General features: G+C 33.1%; 1 protein-coding gene across 1 annotated transcript in view; it reads right to left on the bottom strand.

Moving 5' to 3' along the window:
- Positions 1 to 20378, bottom strand: part of TET2 (tet methylcytosine dioxygenase 2) — a 135119-nt gene that overhangs the window by 13618 nt on the left and 101123 nt on the right. Inside the window, exons 7-8 of the mRNA XM_060654509.3 lie at positions 6512 to 6662; positions 3859 to 3948 (exon numbers count right to left, since the gene is read on the bottom strand). Of these exons, the coding sequence (XP_060510492.3) occupies positions 3859 to 3948; positions 6512 to 6662 (241 nt within the window). The remainder of the gene's footprint in view (positions 1 to 3858; positions 3949 to 6511; positions 6663 to 20378) is intronic.

Below are 20378 nucleotides of genomic sequence, written 5' to 3'. Positions count from 1 at the left end.
AATATGATCATTCCAGCTTTCCTTAGATTGATATTAGCATATTTCTTGGTTCCTGGTTTTTTTCAATATTATAATTGTTCAATATCAATGTTATTATTTAGTATCACAAACTCTTCTTTTTTAATTGGGAATGTTAAAAGCCATTCACATTTAATATGATTTTTGATATGGTTGGGATTAAATATACCAATTTTCTATTTGCTTTATATTTGTCTTATCTTTAATTTGGTTCCATAATCCTTTTAAATACATTTTGGATTGATTCTATTTTTTTCCTTTTTACTGGTAGATTAGCTGGTAGATTTTTTTACTGCTAGATTTTTTTTTTTAAATGGCTGCTTCCCTTAAGGTTTACGATATATTCTTTATCTTCTTACACTCTACATTCAAGAAATACTATACTACTCTACATATAACATAAGGCCCTTACAACAGTATACTTTCAATTCCCCAGCCTCTGTGTTACTTCTACATGTTATAAAGTTTAAGGCACATTGTTCATATATATTTTTAATAGCAAATCATCTTTAAATTTCTTTTGAAATAAGGAAAAAGTTTTTTTTATTTACATAGCTACTATTTATGATGTTTTTCTTTCCTTTTTGTCAATACAGACTTCTATCTGGTATCATTTTCTCTTACTGGCAGGCTTCCTTTAATATTTTTAAAGTGTTAGTCTGCTGATGGTAAATTATTTCAGCATTTGTATGTTTGAAAAAAATTTTGTTTTGCCTTTACTTTTTTTTTTTTAATGTTTATTTTTCAGAGAGAGAGATAGAATGAGAGAGGGGGAGGGGCAGAGAAAGAGAAAGAGAGAGAACAGAATCCGAAGCAGGCTCCAGGCTCTGAGCTGTCAGCACTGAGCCCAACACTGGGCTTGAACTCAAGAACCGTGATATCATGACCTGAGCCAAAGTTGGACGTTTAACCAACTGAGCCATCTAGGCACTCCCTTGCCTTTACTTTTGAAGTTTTTCCTGGGTATAGATTTCTGGGTTGACAAGAGTTTTTTTTTCTTACATTTTTCTCTGATGTGAAGCTTAACTTCAACAATAAGACTTTATAAAATCAAGGAACAAAGCAAAGGAAGAGCATTTAGATATGAGAAATAAGTACAATATATCCAGTTGGGGAAGAGACAAAAATCAAATGGTAGGCTTTGATAGCATCCATAACCTCAAAAGGTCTTCCCATGTGCTGTGGGAAAGACCACATGGCTGTTTTTTTTTTGATCTTTAAACAATATTAAGACATACGGATGAATATTACCCAATAGTACATACTAGGCAATATAAAAAATACCTTATCTATCTTTAACCATGATTGATTTAATTTATATATACAACTATTTTTTATGTATGAATGTATGTATATATTTAAATTTTATTTTGTGGTAAGAATACATAACATGAGATCTACCTTTTCAACAAAATTTTAAGTGTCCATTATTGTTGGCAATAGGTGCACATTGCAAAGCAGATCTCTAGAGCTCATTCATCTTGCTTAACTGAAACTTTCTGCCCATTTATTAGTACATCTACACATGTATCGATATATAAATACTGAAACACATCTAAAGAATTATATGTAATCTTCTTGTTATAACTAAAATTTGGGGTACCTTCATATTTTGGATACTCTAAGTTCAGGAAATGCATAAAATGCTCCAAACATAATATAGTAGGGTGGAATATAAATGCTTAGAAAATCAGGTGTGTATGACACCATCTATAGTAAGAATCAAAGGAGTAAAAAGAACACCAATGCTTTGTTATTCTGTCCCCTTTTCCAGCTAAAGCCATTAGGTTAATAGCACCTATAAAAATTTTTATTCAACAGAAAATGGCCAAACTTGAAATCTAGCAACATAGACTCAATTCATTTTCTTTTTATAGCTTGATTTATTGTGTTTCTCACTTGGAATTATTTTATAACAGTACTAAAACATTCCATATACTTTTCTGTGATACTTACCAAAGTAGATAAGGTTGTAAAATAACAGTATTAATCCTACTACTATTAACAGCATTAAAAATAATCTTCATACACATCATATATATTTCTAAAAGCCTGAGTTGTGACATAAAACAAGTTTATAAACAGATCGTTATTAAATTTGCTTCCTTTGCTCACACTTAAAAAAAGAAAGAGCTGAGATTTGGGGAAAGTATTAAAGTCCACAATAGAAACAAGAGTAGCTAAATCATTAAATGAGTATTGGTCTCCCCTGTGTGTCTCTGCTATATAAATTAATCCCATTAGTCTTTAATGTTATTAAATGACAACGTTTGCCAAATGTACCGCTCTTCATACTTCCTTGTACCCCCTGCCACTGTGTACTCTGCTCTGGATACCTGCATCACCTCCAGCTTTCCTCCATTTATCAGCCTCTCTCCTTCCCTTAAATCTTTAACCTCCCTTACTCTATTGTGCCTACTCCCAGCATTTACTTCACTGCTTTCTCATCCTCCACTCCTAAAATGTCAGTGTACGCCAGAATCCCATCAGAATCCCTTCTCTTTATAATCTCCACTCTGAAAACATGCATTCACTCCTTGTGAATTCGACTACTTCTTGCATTTTGGTGACTCCCAAATCTACATAATTAGCCTGGATTTTTCTCAGGATTTTCCATCTAATTATACTAAAGGATGTCAAACATAGTATGCCCAAAATGAAATTTATCATTTCACCCATTTGTCCCCAAACCTACTTTTCCTCACTGATTCCAAATACTAGTTAATAGAACAACCTGTCCAAGCCAGAAATTTGGTGGCTCCTCAAATTGTCTCTTCTGCTCATCCTCAAATCCAGTTGGTAAGTTCTACAAGTTCTACCTCAAATTTCACATACTTATTTCCTTTATTCTTTCACTACTGCCATTTCTTTAATGTAGGACTTTAACATCTCTTGTCCAGTGACTGCACTAGCTTACTCCTCCAATTTAATCTTACACTAACCTAAGTTGTATTTCACTTAATTTGGCTTGTTCAGTGACCATTTTAAATTAAATCACTTTACACTCTCCTGTCCCCAACACACACTTAAAACGCCCCAATGGTAGCCTTCTTACATACAGGATAAAGTTCAAAGTTCAAAGATCTTTATACAGTCTCCAAGGCCATTTGTGACCTTACATCTCTACTTTCAGGGAGAACTTTTTTGTTCCTTCAGAAATGAGCATACCTCTATCCCAGCTATTAATGTATTATTCTGTAATTGTTATTTTACATATCTCTGCCTTAAAGGAGTTCCTTAAAGGAAGGAATTCCTTAAAGACAAAAACCTACAATACTCATCTTTACATCCACAGTGACTAAATACAGCATCTAGTTTATAACAGGTTTCCATTTGATGCTTCTGTTGTTGATGTCACAATGACAGGAAAGACTTTACAGTTTTTTTTTCCTCCTTCATGAGCATTTCTGAACAAATGACCTAGCTTTCCAAACTGGTATAGCCTAGACCACACTCATAAAATAGGAAACAAGCGTTTCAGCTTGGTTCATGGAGCCAAGGCCAAATAAAATGAAGATAATCTAGCAAAATCAGACATATCTGGACACATGTATGTACACTTACAAAGTAGTACACTCATAATATGTATAGACCTTCTGTGAAAAGTTAATAGGTGGTTAGAACCTATGGTTTGAGTCACATAATTTTAATTAATCACCAAAGTCTACTTACAGAAGAGATACGAGACAAGATTAGTGGATACAACAGCTTGTTAGATTCACAATCTTTACACATTAAAAGACCAACAATAAGCTCTTTTTGATGATATTTCTTTGAAAGTATGTAGGTCATCAATAATAAACTGTTCTAATCATTGTCCATAATTATTTATAAACTTACCTGATTATTATATGCATCAGGTGCAAGTTTCTTGTATGTTGGTGCCATAAGAGTAGACAGGTTTTGTAAATGAGACTCCAGTTTCTCTTCCTGTTTAAAATGAATATTCTACATATTAAATTCTAAATCCTTTTTATATGTGAGAGAGGCTATCAGTAAAAAATTTCCCCCTATATCTTAGATCCAAATGACAATATATAGTATCTTTCTTATTAAATAACTAAGGTTTCCTAACATGACTATGTCTTTTTTTACATATTTAAATTCAAGTTAGTTAACTTACAGTGTAGTATTGGTTTCAGGAGTAGAACCCAGTGATTCGTCACTTACATATAATACCCAGTGCTCATCCCAACAAGTGCCCTCCCTAATGCCCATCAGCCCTCCCCCCACCAACCTCCCCTCCGGCAATCCTGTTTGTTCTCTGTCTTTAAGTGTCTCTTATGGTTTGCCTCCCTCACTGTTTTAATCTTATTTTTCCTTCCCTTCCCTTATGTTCATCTGTTTTGTTTCTTAAATTCCACAAAATTTCCAAGTATACACCATATATCATCTATTTTTGCATGTGTTTCCAAGCAAAAAGTATAAACCATCTAATTTTGTATGTGTTATTAGAATATCTAGCTCTTTGGTATTTTTATGATGTTAATTTTATACTTTGTATGTAGATACTCAGCATTTTATAAATATAAGTCTATGCCAGTAATAGGATAGGAGTATGAAGCCATAGAGTCTTAAAGAGGTCACATTCTCTACTCCTCCAATTAGCTGCCAAGGAAGATAAACCATTGGAAAGATTTGTTTGGCTCTCTTTATATTTTTAAGTGCTTATATTAACAAGTTCAAAATTTGAAAAGATCTTTCCATTGAACAAAAAATTACTAGATGCTTCAAATACGGATAAAACTCTCAGAAGTAGATTGTGGTATATTTGAAGAACTTTGTAAAGTTTACTTGAAAGGAGGAATGTTCAGTTGCTCCTCCTCCCTACAAAGAACAGATTTTCCAGGTAATATGCTTATAAAATGAGAGGCGATGATACTCAGTTATTCCATTCATCCTTAGAGGTTCTCATTTCATAGTGATTATTTCTCTAAGAATGTTGATGTAACTACCTGGCAGAGATATACTAATTTGTATTTTAGAAGGTGAGGAGGTTTCTAAGCCAGGCTCTCCTACCGCCCTGAGGGAGGATGTGCCTATCCATCTCCAGGATTTGCTTTATATTAAATCTGGTGAAAGTGATAAACTTTTATAAAATATAAGTAAAAAAAAAAGCTCTCCAGTGTGGGAAATTAAAGTGGCTGATGACATGTAGCCCATTTAATAAAGTTTATTAAAAATATAATCCTGTGGGGGTGCTTGGGTGGCTTAGTCAATTAAGCTTTCGACTTCAGCTCAGGTCATGACTTCACAGTGCGAGTTTGAGCCCCACATCTGGCTCCTTGCTGGCAGTGCAGAGCCTGCATGGCATTCTCTCTCTCTCTCCCTCCCCCACTTGTGCGCACACTCTCCCTCAAAATAAATAAACTTTATATATACATACACACACACACACACGTTTATATATATAATATATATAAAATCCTGTGAAGAAAATTACATCATGATTTCAAGAGTTTTTGCACTTTATTAAATTTCCACTTACTATTATAGTCACAAATAATAAAGCGACAAAGTTTTCATTTAGAGGGACATATCAATACTATAGTATGCATAGTATAACTATATATTTCAATTGCATTTAATCTTTGTAAGATAATTGTAAGGTTCAGAGAGTCAGTAAAAATTTGGTCATATCTAAATGTAAACATACTGAAGTTTTTGGATTATTCAATGAGCAAACTCTAGAAGCTACCCAAAAGTTGTTATATTTGAGACCCATGTGTAAGTTATATTTGAGAAATATATAAATTCTTTAAAAAAAATTTTTTTAATGTTTGTTTATTTTTGAGAGAGAGACACAGAATGTAAGCAGGGGAGGGGCAGAGAGAGGGAGACACAGAATCTGAAACAGGCTCCAGGCTCCGAGCTGTCAGCACAGAGCACAATGCGGCGTTTGAAGTCACGAACCGTGAGATCATGACCTGAACTGAAGTCGGATGCTTAACTGACTGAGCCATCTAGGTACCCCAAGAGAAATATATAATTTCAATTACATTTATATTAAAATCTAAATATTTTTTAGTTTCTTGAGTGCATTCATTATAACTTTAAGCTATCAAATCTCAGGGTATGAAAATGTGATTAGAAATGGTCTTTACTGAACGTGGCAGTGATGAATATGACTTTTTAAATTCAGGTTTGAAAGATGAAAGTTGTAACAATGAAATGTTAACATTTAGTTTTAATACCAAAGTGACAGTTATTTAAAACTCTAGAATTAACATGAAAGATAAGTATAGAAGACCATAGGTATTAAGAGTTTATTTTGCTCAAATTTTACTACTTTGGTATCACATGGTTGTTATTATGCTAACTTTATCAAATATTATAATGTGTATCTACAATTTAGCGTAAATTTTGATTTACCTCAGAGGTGAAATTCTCTATGTTAATGAGAGTTTAACTGAGTATGTCATACTGTTCACTTCATCTGTACTCATCAATTCTCCATGAAAAATACAGATTATATATCAGGAAGTACACAAACCTCTTTTGGGTCATCCCCAAGCAGCTTAAATTTTCTTGGGATCTTGCTTCTGGCAAACTTACATCCATTGTAGTACATACTCCACGAACAACCAAAAGAAAATGAGGCACCACAGGTCTCGGGGTCCAGCCCTTGACAGGCACAGGTTCTCCTGAGGGATCAAAGGACCAAGTTCATAGCTATCAATAACATTTATGTAGGCTACCAATCTTGTATTTTGGATGTCTGCATGCAAAAATGAATAAAAATTAGTTTTAAAAGAAGTTTAACTCTATTAATTAAGCCTGCCATAACCACATCAGAAAATAACTATTTTAATTGATTTTGAAACACAATTTAAATGACTCTTTATTTTAACATATCACACAGAAAATTACACATAATTTTACAGCTTGCAAATGCTTACAAATAAAACATACTCAAGTAAGTAGCACTCAAAGTAAGAAACAAACATATACTGGCACTCCACAATCTCCTAATATGCCCAGTAAGCTGTAATAATAATTTCTATCAGAAGAGATTAGTTGTGCCAATTTCATTCTGTATACAGTGTACTGTATATATATATGGGGATGTATATGTATGTGCAGTTTTGCATATTTTTATACTATAGTATGTATATGTATATATATGTATGTATATACACACACACACATTTTTGCTTACTCATATATATACTATATAGCATATTTTTATTTTTATTTATACAGAATACCATGTTTATTTTTATTTATAAATGTAGTATAAAAATGGGTAAAACTCTATACACAGGTACACACATACACACAATTAGATAGTATAAGCTTATTTGTGTCTTGTTATTTTTGTTCAACATTATGTTTGGGATATCCATATCATTGCATATAGTTGTACTTTTTCATGTGTTTATTCATTGAGTGCAATTTTCCATTGTATAAATATTTCACAAATTAACCATTGTACCATTAATAGGCACTTGAATACTTTCCAGTTTTTGGCTAAAATACAGTATTATGACTTTAGAGCCTAAGCCAGATATATCCTAAGAAACATAAGCAGACAAATTCAGCAAAGAAACCAAAAACAAAAAACCAAAGAAATAAAAAATGATGAAACAACCTACTATGAAAACTAGTATTCTATTATGATTATTGTTATTAGTATTTATTATTCAATTATTTTTCCCAGATTTTTTGAGGTATAATTGACAAATAGTTAAGATATTGAAAGTGTACAAAGTGATTTGATGTATGTGTGCATTGTGAAAGGATTTGCCCACTGAGTAGTTAATATATCTATTACCTCACATATTTAACTCCCCTTTTTTTGGTAAAGAACATTTAAGTTATATTCTTTTAGCAAATTCCAATTATACAATACAGTATTATCAACTATAGTCCCCATACTACACATTAGATCCTTAGACCTGATTCATTTTATAACTGAAAGACTGTACCCTTTTATCAACCTTTCCCTATTTCCCCTGTCCCCACAACCACTTTTCTTACTCTGTTTCAGAGTTCTACTTTTTGGTTTGTTTCTTTTTGATTCCACACAGAAGTAACATCATGTAGTATTTGTCTTTCTCTGCTTCGCTTAGTTCACTTAGCATAATGTCTTCCAGATTTATCCATCTTGTTACAAATGACAAGATTCCCTCCTTTTTTAAGACTGAATAATACCTTTCTCTTTCCCTCCCCTCCCCTCTCCTCTCCCCTCCCCCTCCTTCCCTTCCTTTCTTTCCCCTCTCCCTCTTTCTCCATACCAGATCATCTTTATCCACTCACCCATTGGTGGACTCTTAGGTTGTCTCTACATATTTTTTAGTGCAGATAATGCTGCAATGAACACTGAAGTGCATAATCTCTTTGAGATAATGATTTCATTTCCTTTGGATATATACTCAGAAGGGGGGTTGCTGGGTCATAATAGAAGTTGTAGTTCTATTGTTAATTTTTTGAAGAATCTCCATACTGTTTTCCATAGTGTACCAGTTTATGCTCTCATTAACAGTATACAAGGATTCCGTTTCTCCACATTCTTGCTAGCATTCTTATCTTTTTGGTAATAAACATCCCAACAGGTGTCAGTTGATATCTCATAGTTTTTATTTGTATCTCCCCAATGATTAGTGATGTTGAGCACATTTTCATGTACCTGTTTGCCATTTGTACGCATTCTCGGTAAAAATGTCTATTCAGGTCCTTTGCCCAATTTAATTGGTTTGCTTTTTTGCTATTGAGTTGTATAGGTTCTTTGCATACTTGGATATTAATCTCTTTCTGGGTGTCTGGTTTGAAAACATTTTCTCCCATTCCATAAACTGCTTCTTCATTTTGTTGATGGTTTCCTCTACTGTTCAGCTTTTTGGTTTGCTGTAGTCACTCTTACTTTGCTTTTGTTGCCTTTGCTGTTGTTGTTAAATGCAAAAAACCACTGTCAAGATCAATTCCAAGAAGTTTACCCCTATGTTTTTTTTTTTTCCCCCTGGGAGTTTTACAGTTTCAGGTCTTCTGTTCAAAACTTTAATCCGTTTTGAGTTGATTTTTGTGTACAGTGTAGGAGAGGTCCAGTTTAATTCTTCTGTGTGTGATATCCACTTTCCCCAATAGCACTTATTGAAGAATGATCCTTCTCCCATTGTATAGTCTTGGTTTCATTAAAAAAATTAATTGACCATATTTTCATACATGTATTTGTTGGCTTTGAATTCGGTTCCATTGATTAAAGTGTTTGTTTTGATGCCAGTACCATACTGTTTAATTAATATAGCTCTGCAATATAGTTTGAAATCAGAAAGTATAATGGCTCCAGCTTTGCTTTTCATTCTCAAGACTGCTTTGACCATTTGGGGTCATTTGTGATTCCCTATAAATTTAGGATTCGTTTTTCAATTACCATGAAAAATGCCATTGGAATTTTGATAGAGAATGCATTGATTCCACAGATTGTTTTGGGTACTATGGGCATTTTAACAATATTGATTCTTCCAATCCATGAACATAGGCTATCCTTCCATTTGTCTTTTTTGATTTCTTTCATCAATCTTTTGGGGTTCGGTACACAGATTTTTCATCTCCTTGCTTAAATTTATTGCTAGGTGTTTTATTCTTTTTCATGCTTGTGTAAATGTGATTGTTTCCTTAATTTCTCTTTCTGTTAGTTCGTTGTTAGTATATAGAAACACAACTGATTTTTGTATATTGATGTATGCTACAACTTTACTGAATTTGTTTATTAGTTCTAACAGTTTTTTTGATGAGGTCTTTAGAATTTTCTATCTGTAATATCATGTCCTCTACATATAGTGATACTTTTACTTCATCCTTTATTTGGATGCCTTTTATTTTCTTGCCAGATTGTTCTGGCTAGTATTTCGAATAATTTATTGAATGAAAGTGGTGACAGTAGGCATTTTTTTGTCTTATTCCTGATCTTAGAGTAAAGCCTTTCAGCTTTTCATCACTGAGTATAATGTTAACTGTGGTTTCCTCATATGTGGTCTTTATTATGTTGAGGTACTTTCCTTCTATACTCAGTTTTTATTATGAAAGGATGTTGAACTTTGTCAAACATGTTTTCTGTGCTTCTTGAGATGATTATACAATTTTTATCCTTAATTTTGTTAATGTGGAATTGATTGGGTATGTTGAACCATTCTTGCATTTCTGGAGTAAATCCCACTTGATTACAGTATATGATCCTTTTAATGTACTATTGGACTTGGTTTGCTAATATTCTGTTGAGAGTTTTTGCATTTAACTTTTCATCAGGGATACTGGCAGATCATTTTCTGTTTTTGTAGTGTCCTTGTCTGGTTTTGGTATCAGTGTAATGTTGGCCTTGTAAAGTGAGTTTGTAAATAATTCCTTTTCTTCAACTTTCTGAAAGAGTTTGAGGACTGTGAATTCATCTTCAAATGTTTGGTAGAATTCACCATTGAGGCCATCTGATCCTGGACTTTTCTTTGTTGTGAGGTTTCTGATTACTGGCTCAATATCCTTACTAGTAATTGGTCTGTTCAGATTTTCTTTTTCTTCATGATTCAGTTTTGGTAAGTTGTATGTGTTTAGGAAGTTAGCAATTTCCTCTAGGTTGTCCAACCTGTGGGTGTACAATTGTTCATAGTGTTCAGTTATAATCTTTTGTATTTGTGTGGTATCACCTGAAATGTCTTCTCTTTCATTTATAATTGTATTTCTTTGAGTCCTCCTTTTTCTTCGTAAGTATAAAGGTTTATTATTTTGTTTATATTTTCAAAAAAGTAGCTCTTAGTTTCATTCATCTTTTCCATTGTCTTTTTAGTCTCTACTTCATTTATTTCCACTCTGACGCTTATTATTTCCTTCCTTCTGCTAACTTTGGGCTTAGTTTGTTCTTCTTTATTAGTTTCCTTGAAGTGTAAAGTTAGGTCGTAACTTTACCTTAAAGACCTTAAAGAAGGTCGTAACCTTCAAAACAACTCACATTTATAGTAAAAATCAGCAGCCTGGCAACCACTGGAAGGGGCAGAATTAGGTTAGCTATTCTCTAGTGCCCCATTGTCAGAAAAGTGTCATTATTTTACCTATTTGGTAGTTCTCTACAAGACACTAATAGCAAGGCTGTCTTCATTTTACCTTAGAGTTCACCTAGTATGTACAGCCTTTTCCCCAGCAGGTGTTTGTAACTGTTAACCACTGTGACTGCCTGAGGTGGTGGATAACAGTTGGCATTTAAAAAAAAAAAAAAAAGGCTAATTCAAAAGCTTAAAGTTAAAATATTGGAAAGAAGATATCCATAGGAGGCTTTCAAAAGCCAACATGTTCCTGGTAAGCCAGAAAGCCATATGCATATTGTATGTTCACTCACAAAAGACATAAACTCTAAACTGACTAAACTTGAAGCTCTGCACAAGCAGGGAATAAAGGGGTAAGGCAGAGTTGTAAATTGCCTGGCTGACTGTTGAAGGCATGCTCCAAAACACATACAGAACTCCCGTGGTAAAGACTGGAAGACTTACTGGTTTTAGGTAACTAAGGATCTCTGTCTAATCATTAGGTGACCACTAAGCTAACCAAGCAGAGATTTCCACAGCTGCTCATGAGGAAATAATATAGATTTTACTGAAATAGTTCAGAAAAGTCACTAAACTAACAACAATAACAAAGCCTGGGTAGGGCAGAGAATCTAATTTCCTAAATTACCACATTATATTATTCGAAACGTCCAGTTTGTAACAATTATAAAACATACAAAGAAACAAAGTGTGGTCAATACAGAGGAAGAAAGCAGTTAATAGAAATTGTCAATGAGGAAGTTCAGATGTAAGACTACTAAACAAAGACTTTGAGTTATTATTTTAAGTATGTTCAAAAAAACTGAAGGAAACCATGCTTAACAAATTAAAAGTAGGGGTGCCTGGGTGGTTCAGGTCGTTAAGTGTCTGACTCTTGATTTAGGCTTGGATCATGATCTCATGGTTTGTTGGTTGGAATCCTGAACCTCACCCCTCTCTCTGACCATCCCCCACTCTTTCTCTCTCTGCCCCCCTCTTTCAAATAAATAAACTTTAAAAAAGTAACTAAAAGTAGGAAAACAATGTTTTATCAAGTAGATGAGATAAAACGAAATAGAAACTATAATAATAAAATGGGAATTCTGGAATTGGAAAGTAAAATAACTTAAAGTAGAAGGTCCATTAGAATGGTTCAACAGTAGACTTGAGTAAGAGAGAGAAAAAGCAGTGGGGAAAGAAGCTGAAAATAGGTCAGTTGAGATTATCCAGTCCAAGAAACAGAAAGAAAAAAGAATGAAGTAAAAATAGCAGAACATCTGAGACCTATGGGGATACTATCAAGCATACCAACATATTCATAATGAACATCCACAAAGTAAATGAGGGAGAGTAAGAGAGTATGAAGTAGGAAAACTATCTGAAGAAATAATAGCCCAAACTCCCCAAATTTGATGAACAACATTAACCTATGCATTCAAGAAGCTCAGCTAATTCCAAGTAGCATGAAAATTGTTCCACACCTAGAATAATTATAAAACTGTTGAAAGCCAAAGGTAAAGAATCTTGAAAGCAGCAAGAAAACTCATCATATGCAAGAGATTTTCAATAAGATTAACAGCTGATGATGCATAAGACATATGGAGGCTAGAGGCGCTGGGATGACATATTTAAATGTTGCAAGAAAAAGATCATCAACTAAGAAATTCTATATATATCAAAACTATGCTTTAAAAGTGAATAATAAACTAAGGTATTCCATGACAAATATTAGAGTGTTTATTGCTATTAGCCCTACTCTACAAGAAATTTTAAATGGAGTCCTTCAGTCTGACAGGAAAGAACACTAGACAGTAATTGAATCCACATGAAAATACAAAGAACACCAGTAAAAGTAAACACATAGGAAAATAGAAACAACCTTATATACATATGGCTTTTTAACTCTTTTTTCTATCTGATGTAAAGGCAACCATATAAAGCAGTAATTATAAATCTGTGTTAATGTATATACAATGCATAAAATTGTATGACAATAACAGCACAAAGGTAAAGGGGTGATTGGAGCTGTATAGGAACAAAGTTTCTGTATATCAGTGTAATTAAATTGGTATTACTCTAAATTAGATTGTTATAAGATGTTAACTAAAATCCCCAAGACAACTACTAAATATGTAACTCCAAAAAATATAATAAAAGTGACAAGGGAGTTAAAATGTTGCACTAGAAATATCCATTAAACACAAAATAAGACAGTGATGGAAGAAGAGTTAAACAAAAGACATACAGAAACTGATAATAAATTGGCAAACAATAAATCCTACTTCAACAGTAATTACATTTACTGTATATGGTTTAAATAATATAATTAAAAGGCAAAGACTGGAAAAATGGATTGAGAATTTCAACTATCTGCCATCTATGAGACTTGGTTTAAGGGTACAAATAGGCTGAAAATAAATGGATAGAAAAAATCATGTAAACAGTGATTAAAAGAGAACTGGAGTAGCTATACTAATAACAAAGTAGGATTTCAGACAATATTATTACCAAAAACAAGTACATTTTATAATAATAAAAGGGTCAGTTCATAAAGATGTAACAACTATAAACACACATGAACCTAAAAATAGGGTACCAAAATAAATAAAGTAAAAAATGACAGAATGAAAGGGAAAAAGATATATCTACTGTTGAAAGTGGAGTACTGAATAATAACTAGACAAAACTGAGGAACAAAAACACTAAGTCAACTAAGTTAACTAGTATCTAGAGTACACTTCACCAAACAGCAGAATACACATTCTTCTCAAATGTGCATGGAACATTCTCTAGGACAGACTATATGGCAGATCATAAAGCAAAGCTACCTAAATTTAAATGATTAAAATCATGCAAAGTGTATTTGTTATCAATGTAGTGAAATTATGAATGGAGAAGCAGCAAAGGTGGGTAATTAATCAATATGTATGTATGACACACTCCTAAATAATCAGTGAGTTAACTAAAAAAATCATAAGGGAAGTTAGAAAATACCCTGCAATAAATGAAAATAAAAAGTTAAACTTTATGGGATACATCTAAAGCAGAAGTAGAGGGAAATTTATAGCTTTACATACCTGTATTTAAAAAGTTCTGAAATCAGTAAACTAATCTTCTACCTTAAAAATCCAGAAAAAGAGCAAAGTAAACACAATGCAAATGGCATGAAGGAAATACTAAAGACTAGAGTGGAAATTAATGAAATAAGAAATAGAGACATAGAAATAAAAATGAAATAAAAAATAGAAATAGATAAAATCAAAGAAATCAAAAGTTTTTTGGAAGGATCAACAAAACTGAGAAAACTACACAGACTAAACAAGAAAAGAGAAAACCCAAACTACAAAATTAGGCATTAAAAACAGGATACTACTACTGACCTTATAAATTATAAGGTAATACTATAAAAATGATAGATCAACAAAGTAGATAACCCAGATGAATTGGACATATTCTTAGACACAAACTACTGAAACTGACTCAAACAGGAAGAGAGAATATAAATATAACTACAACCAATATAAAGACTGAGTTAATAACAATAATAAACCTGCCAACAAAGATAAACCCAGAACTACATGACTTTGCTGGTGAATTCCACCAAACACTTAAGGAATTAGCCTCAATCCTTTACAAATTCTTCCAAAAAATAGAAGAGGGAACACTTTTCAATGCATTCTATGAATCCAGTATTAACCTGATACCAAAAACAAAGACACCCCAAGAATGTAATATACTAATATCATTCATTAATATAAAGGCAAGAATCCTAACAAAATACCAGCAAACATATTTCAACAACATGAAAGATTTATACATTATAGTCATTTGTGATTTATCTCAGAAATGCAATGTTGGGCCAATGTACAAAAAATTAAAGCAATATAACACATGATCATCTTAGTAGATGCAGAAAAAGTACAATATCTTTTCATAATAAAAATAACTAGAATAGAAAAAAAAAATCCTCTACCTGATAAAGAGCTTCCACAAAACCTACAGCTAGCATAATACTTAATAGTGAAAAATTGAAAGTTTTTCCCCTAAAATCAGGAACAAGACAAAAATGTTTGCTCTTGTCAATTCCATTCAATATCTACTGCAGGTTCTTTTTTTTTTTTTTTTTTTTTTTTTAACGTTTTTATTTATTTTTGAGACAGAGACACAGCATGAACGGGGGAGGGTCAGAGAGAGAGGGAGACACAGAATCGGAAGCAGGCTCCAGGCTCTGAGCCATCAGCCCAGAGCCCGACGCGGGGCTCGAACTCGCGGATCGCGAGATCGTGACCGGAGCTGAAGTCGCACGCTTAACTGACTGAGCCACCCAGGCGCCCCTCTACTGCAGGTTCTAGCCAGGAAAATTTAGGCAAGAAAAAGAAATAAAGGTACTCAGATTGGAAAGGAAGAAATTAAACTATCTGTATGTGTAGATGAAATAATCTTGTATGTAGTAAATCCTAAGGAATCTATCAAAAAAGTTAGTACTAATAAATTTGTAAGTCTGCAGAATACAAGATGAATACATAAAAACTTAATTGTTGCACGAAGACTTAATGAAAATGAAGAGCTAAATGAAACAGAGATAAGCAATATGCCTGATAAAAAAAATCAAAATAATGGCCATAGATACCGGACTTGAAAAAAAGGTGAATGAACTCAGTCAGAACTTCAACAAAGAGAAAGAATGTATAAAAATAACCAGTGTTAGCTGAAGTATTCAGTATCTGAAATGAAAAATGTCCTGGAGGGAATCCACAGCAGGTCAGAGGATGCAGAAGAATGGATCAGTTATCTGGAATATAAGAGATGGAAAGCAACCAAGCTGAACAGCAAAAAGGAAAAATAATTTAAAAAATGAGAATAACCTGAGACTCTCCAACATCATCAAGCAAAATAACATTCACATTATAGGGATCCCAGAAGGATATGAGGGAGAGAAGGGGGCAGAAAACATATTTGAAAAAAATAAGAGCTATAAACCTCCCTAATTTAGGGAAGGAAACAATTGTATCTACAAAAATTAGTCAAGGGACAAATAAAAATATGTAAAATATGACACTGTATACACAAAATATGGAAGGAGCACAAAATTTTCATGCTTTTGTGTGTTCAAATTTAAGTGCAATTAACTCAATACACACAGCTATACACACAAGATGTTCTATATGAACCCAATGGTAACCACAAATGAAAAACTTATAATAGGTACACAAAATAAAGTAAAAGGAATCCAAGCATAACATCAAAGCAAGTCATCAAACCACAAGAGAAGAAAACCAGAGAAGAAAAAAGGAATAGAGACCTACAAAAAATACCAGAAACCATTAACAAAATAGCATTAAATACATACCTATCAACAATGACTTGGAATGTAAATGAACTAAATGCTCCATTCAAAAGATATGAGATGACTGGCTGAAAAACAAGACCCATCCATATACTGTCTACAAGAAAAGAACTTAAACCTAAACACTCACATAAACTGAAAGTGAAAGGATGGAAAAAGATACTCCATGCAAACAGGAAAGAAAAAAAAAATGCAGTAGCAATATTTATATTAGACAAAATAGATTTTAAAACGAAGACAGTAGTAAGAGACCAGGGACTACATAATGTTAAAGGCATCAATCCAATAAGAGGATGTAACAGTTATAAATATCTATGCACCCAACATAAGAGCACCAAAATATGAAAAGCAAATATTAAACAGACATAAAGGGAGAAACGGACAGTAATACAACACTAGTAATACCCCACTTACATAAATGGATAGATCCTCCAGACAGAATATCAACAAGGAAACATGGCTTTGAATGACACATTAGATCAGATGAACCTAACAGATATATACAGAACATTCCATCTAAAAACAGCAGAATAAACATTTTTTTCAAGTGCACATGGAACATTTTCCAGGATAAATCACATTAGGCCAGAAAACAAATATAAATAAATTTAAGATGATTAAAATCATATTAAGCATCTTTTGACAACAATGATATGAAACAGGAAATCAATTGCAAGAAAAAAACTGGAAAAAAAACACAAACCTCACAAACATGTGGAAGCTAAACAACATGCTACTAAACAACTAATGCGTTAACAAGAAACTCAAAGAGGAAATAAAAAAATACGTGGAGATAAATGAAAATTAAAACACAACAGTCCAACATCTTTGGGACACAGACAAACCAGTTCATAGAGTGAAGTTTATAATATTACAAGCCTACCTCAGGAAATAAAAATTTCAAACAATCTAACCTTACGCCTAAAGGAATTAGAAAAAGAAAAAAAATCCCAAAGCTAGTATAAGGAAGAAATAATGAAGATTAGAGCTGAAATGAATGAAATAGAGACTAAAAAATAAGATCAATGAAACAACTGATTCTTTGAAAAGACAAACAAAATTGACAAATCATTAGCTAGACTCATCAACAAAAGGAGGACTCAAAAACAGAAATGAAGGAGGAGAAATAACTGACATCACAGAAATACAAAAAATTATGAGAGTATTATAAAAATTATATGCTAATGAATTAGAAAACCTAGAAGAAATGGATAAATTCCTAGTAACATATAATCTTCCACAACCAACTCAGGAAGAAATGGAACAAATTTCTGACAAATCTGAATAGTGACAAATCTGAATCAGTAATAAAACTCCTAACAAAAATCTAGGACCAGGTGGCTTCATAGGTGAATTCCAGCAAACATTTAAAGAGTTAATACTTATTCTTCTCAAACTATTCCAAAAAATAAGAGGCAGGAAAGCTTCCAAATTCATTCTATGAGGCCTACATTATCCTAATATTAAAAACAAAGACACCATAATAAAAGAAAACCTAATGAACACAGATGCAAAACTTCTCAACAAAATATTAGCAAACCGAATTCAACAATATATTAAAAGGTTTATTCAGCATGATCAAGGGGGATTTATTCCAGCGATGTAAGGGTGGTTCAATATTCACAAATCAATCAATGTGATACATCACATTAACAAGAAGGATAAAAACCATATGATCTCTCAATACATGCTGAAAAAGAATTTGACAAATACAACATCTATGCAAGATAAAAACTCAAGTGAGTTTAATGGGAATACACCTCAACATAATAAAGGCCATATATAACAAATCCACAGCTAACATTATACTCAATGGGGGAAAACTGGGAGTTTTCCCTCTCAGATCAGGAACAAGACAAAGAAGTCCACTCTCACCTCTTTTATTCAACATAGTACTGGATATCCTAGCTGTAGCAATCAGACAAGGAAAAATAGAAAAAAAAAACCAAAACATCGAAATTGTAAGGAAGAAGTGAAATGATCACTTTTTCCAGGTAACATGATACTATACAGAGAAAACCCAAAAGAATCTACCAAAAAACAAACAAATAATAAGGTTATAGGATATAAAATTAATATACAGAAATGTGTTGTGTTTGTATACATTAATAACAAAGTAGCAGAAAGAGAAATTAAGAAAAACAGTCCCATTTACAATTGTCCCAACAAGAATAAAACACCTAGGAATATATTTAACCAAAGAGGTGAAAGACTTATACTTTGAAAATTATAAGACATTAATGAAAAAAATTGACCACAATACAAAGAAATGGAAAGATACACCATGCTCATGAATTGGAAGAATTAATATTGTTAAAATGTCCATACTACCCAAAACAATGTATAGATTCAAAGCAATCCCTACAAAAATACCAATAGAATTTTTCACATAAGTAGAACATACAATCCTAAAATTTTTATAGAACCACAAAAGACCTCACATAGCCAGAGCAACCTTGACAAGAAAGCTGGAGGTATCATAATCCCAGACTCCAAGATATGCTACAGAGCTATAGTAATCAAAACAATATGGTAATGGCACAAAAAATAGCCACAGAGATCAATGGAACAGGACAGAGAACCCAGAAATAAAACCAACCGTACACAGTCAATTAATCTATAAAAAGGAGGCAAGAATATACAGTGGGAGAAGACAGCCTTTTCAAGAAATGGTATAGGGAAAAATGGACATCAACAGGCAAAATAATGAACTGGATGGCTTTCTTACAGTATACACAAAAATAATCTCAAAATGGATGAGGACCTACATGTGAAACCTGAAAACTCCTAGAAGAAAAAGTAAGCAACAATCTATTGGACGTCAGCCTTAGCAACATTTTTCTAGATATGTTTCCTCAGGCAAAGGAAATAAAAGCAAAAATAAACTATTGGGAATACATCAAAGTAAAAAGGTTTTGCACAGCAAAGGACACCATCAATAAAACAAAAAGGTTAACCTACTGAATGGGAGAAGATATTTGCAAATGACATATCCAATAAGGGGTTAATATCCAAAATATATAAATAACTTCTATAGCTCAACACCTAAATAAATAAATAAATAAATAAATAAATAAATAAATAAATAATTGGGTAAAGGACCTAAATAGATATTTTTCCAAAGAAGACATACAGATGGCCAACAGATACCTGAAAGGATGCTCAATATCACCAGGCATCAAGGAATGCAAATCGGAACCACAATGAGATATCACCTCATACCAGTCAGAATGGTTAGCATCAACAAGACAAACAAATGTTGGTGAGGATGTGTACAAGAAAAGAGAGTGCTCCTGCACTGTTGGTGGGAACATAAGTTGGTGCTACCACTATGGAAAACAGTTTGAAGGTTTGTCAAAAAATTAAGGGCACCTGGGTGGCTCAGTTGGTTAAACGTCTGACTTTGGCTCAGGTTATGATCTTGCGGTTCATGAATTGGAGCCCGGCATCGGGCTCTGTGCTGACAGCTCAGAGCCTGGAGCCTGCTTCGGATTCTGTGTCTCCCTCTCTCTCTGCCCCTCCGCTAATCGCACTCTCTTTCTCTTTCTCTCTCTCTCTCTCAAAGAAAAAAAAAGAATAAAACATTAAAAAAATTTAAATAAAAAAATAAAACTAGAAACACCATATGACTAGCAATCCAAGAATGAAATCAAAATAACTACATTTAAATACCATCAAAAAGAATACTTAGAGGGGTGCCTAGGTGGCTCAGTCGGTTAGGCATCCGACTTCGGCTCAGGTCATGATCTCGCGGTCCGTGAGTTCGAGCCTGCATCAGGCTCTGTGCTGACAGCTCAGAGACTGGAGCCTGTTTCAGATTCTATGTCTCCCTCTCTCTCTGACCCTCCCCCGTTCATGTTGTCTCTCCCTGTCTCAAAAATAAGTAAATATTTTTAAAAAATTAAAAAAAAAGAATACTTAGAAATGTAACAAAAGTATGTAGGACTTATATACTGAAAACTATAAAACATCATTGAAAGAAATTAAATACCTAAGTAAATGTA

Source organism: Panthera onca, chromosome B1, assembly GCF_046562875.1.
Source record: "Panthera onca isolate mPanOnc1 chromosome B1, mPanOnc1 haplotype 2, whole genome shotgun sequence".
In the NCBI taxonomy this organism is placed as follows: domain Eukaryota; kingdom Metazoa; phylum Chordata; class Mammalia; order Carnivora; family Felidae; genus Panthera; species Panthera onca.
The sequence above is the reverse complement of the archived record's forward strand: the minus strand, read 5'-3'. Positions and strand labels throughout refer to the sequence as shown.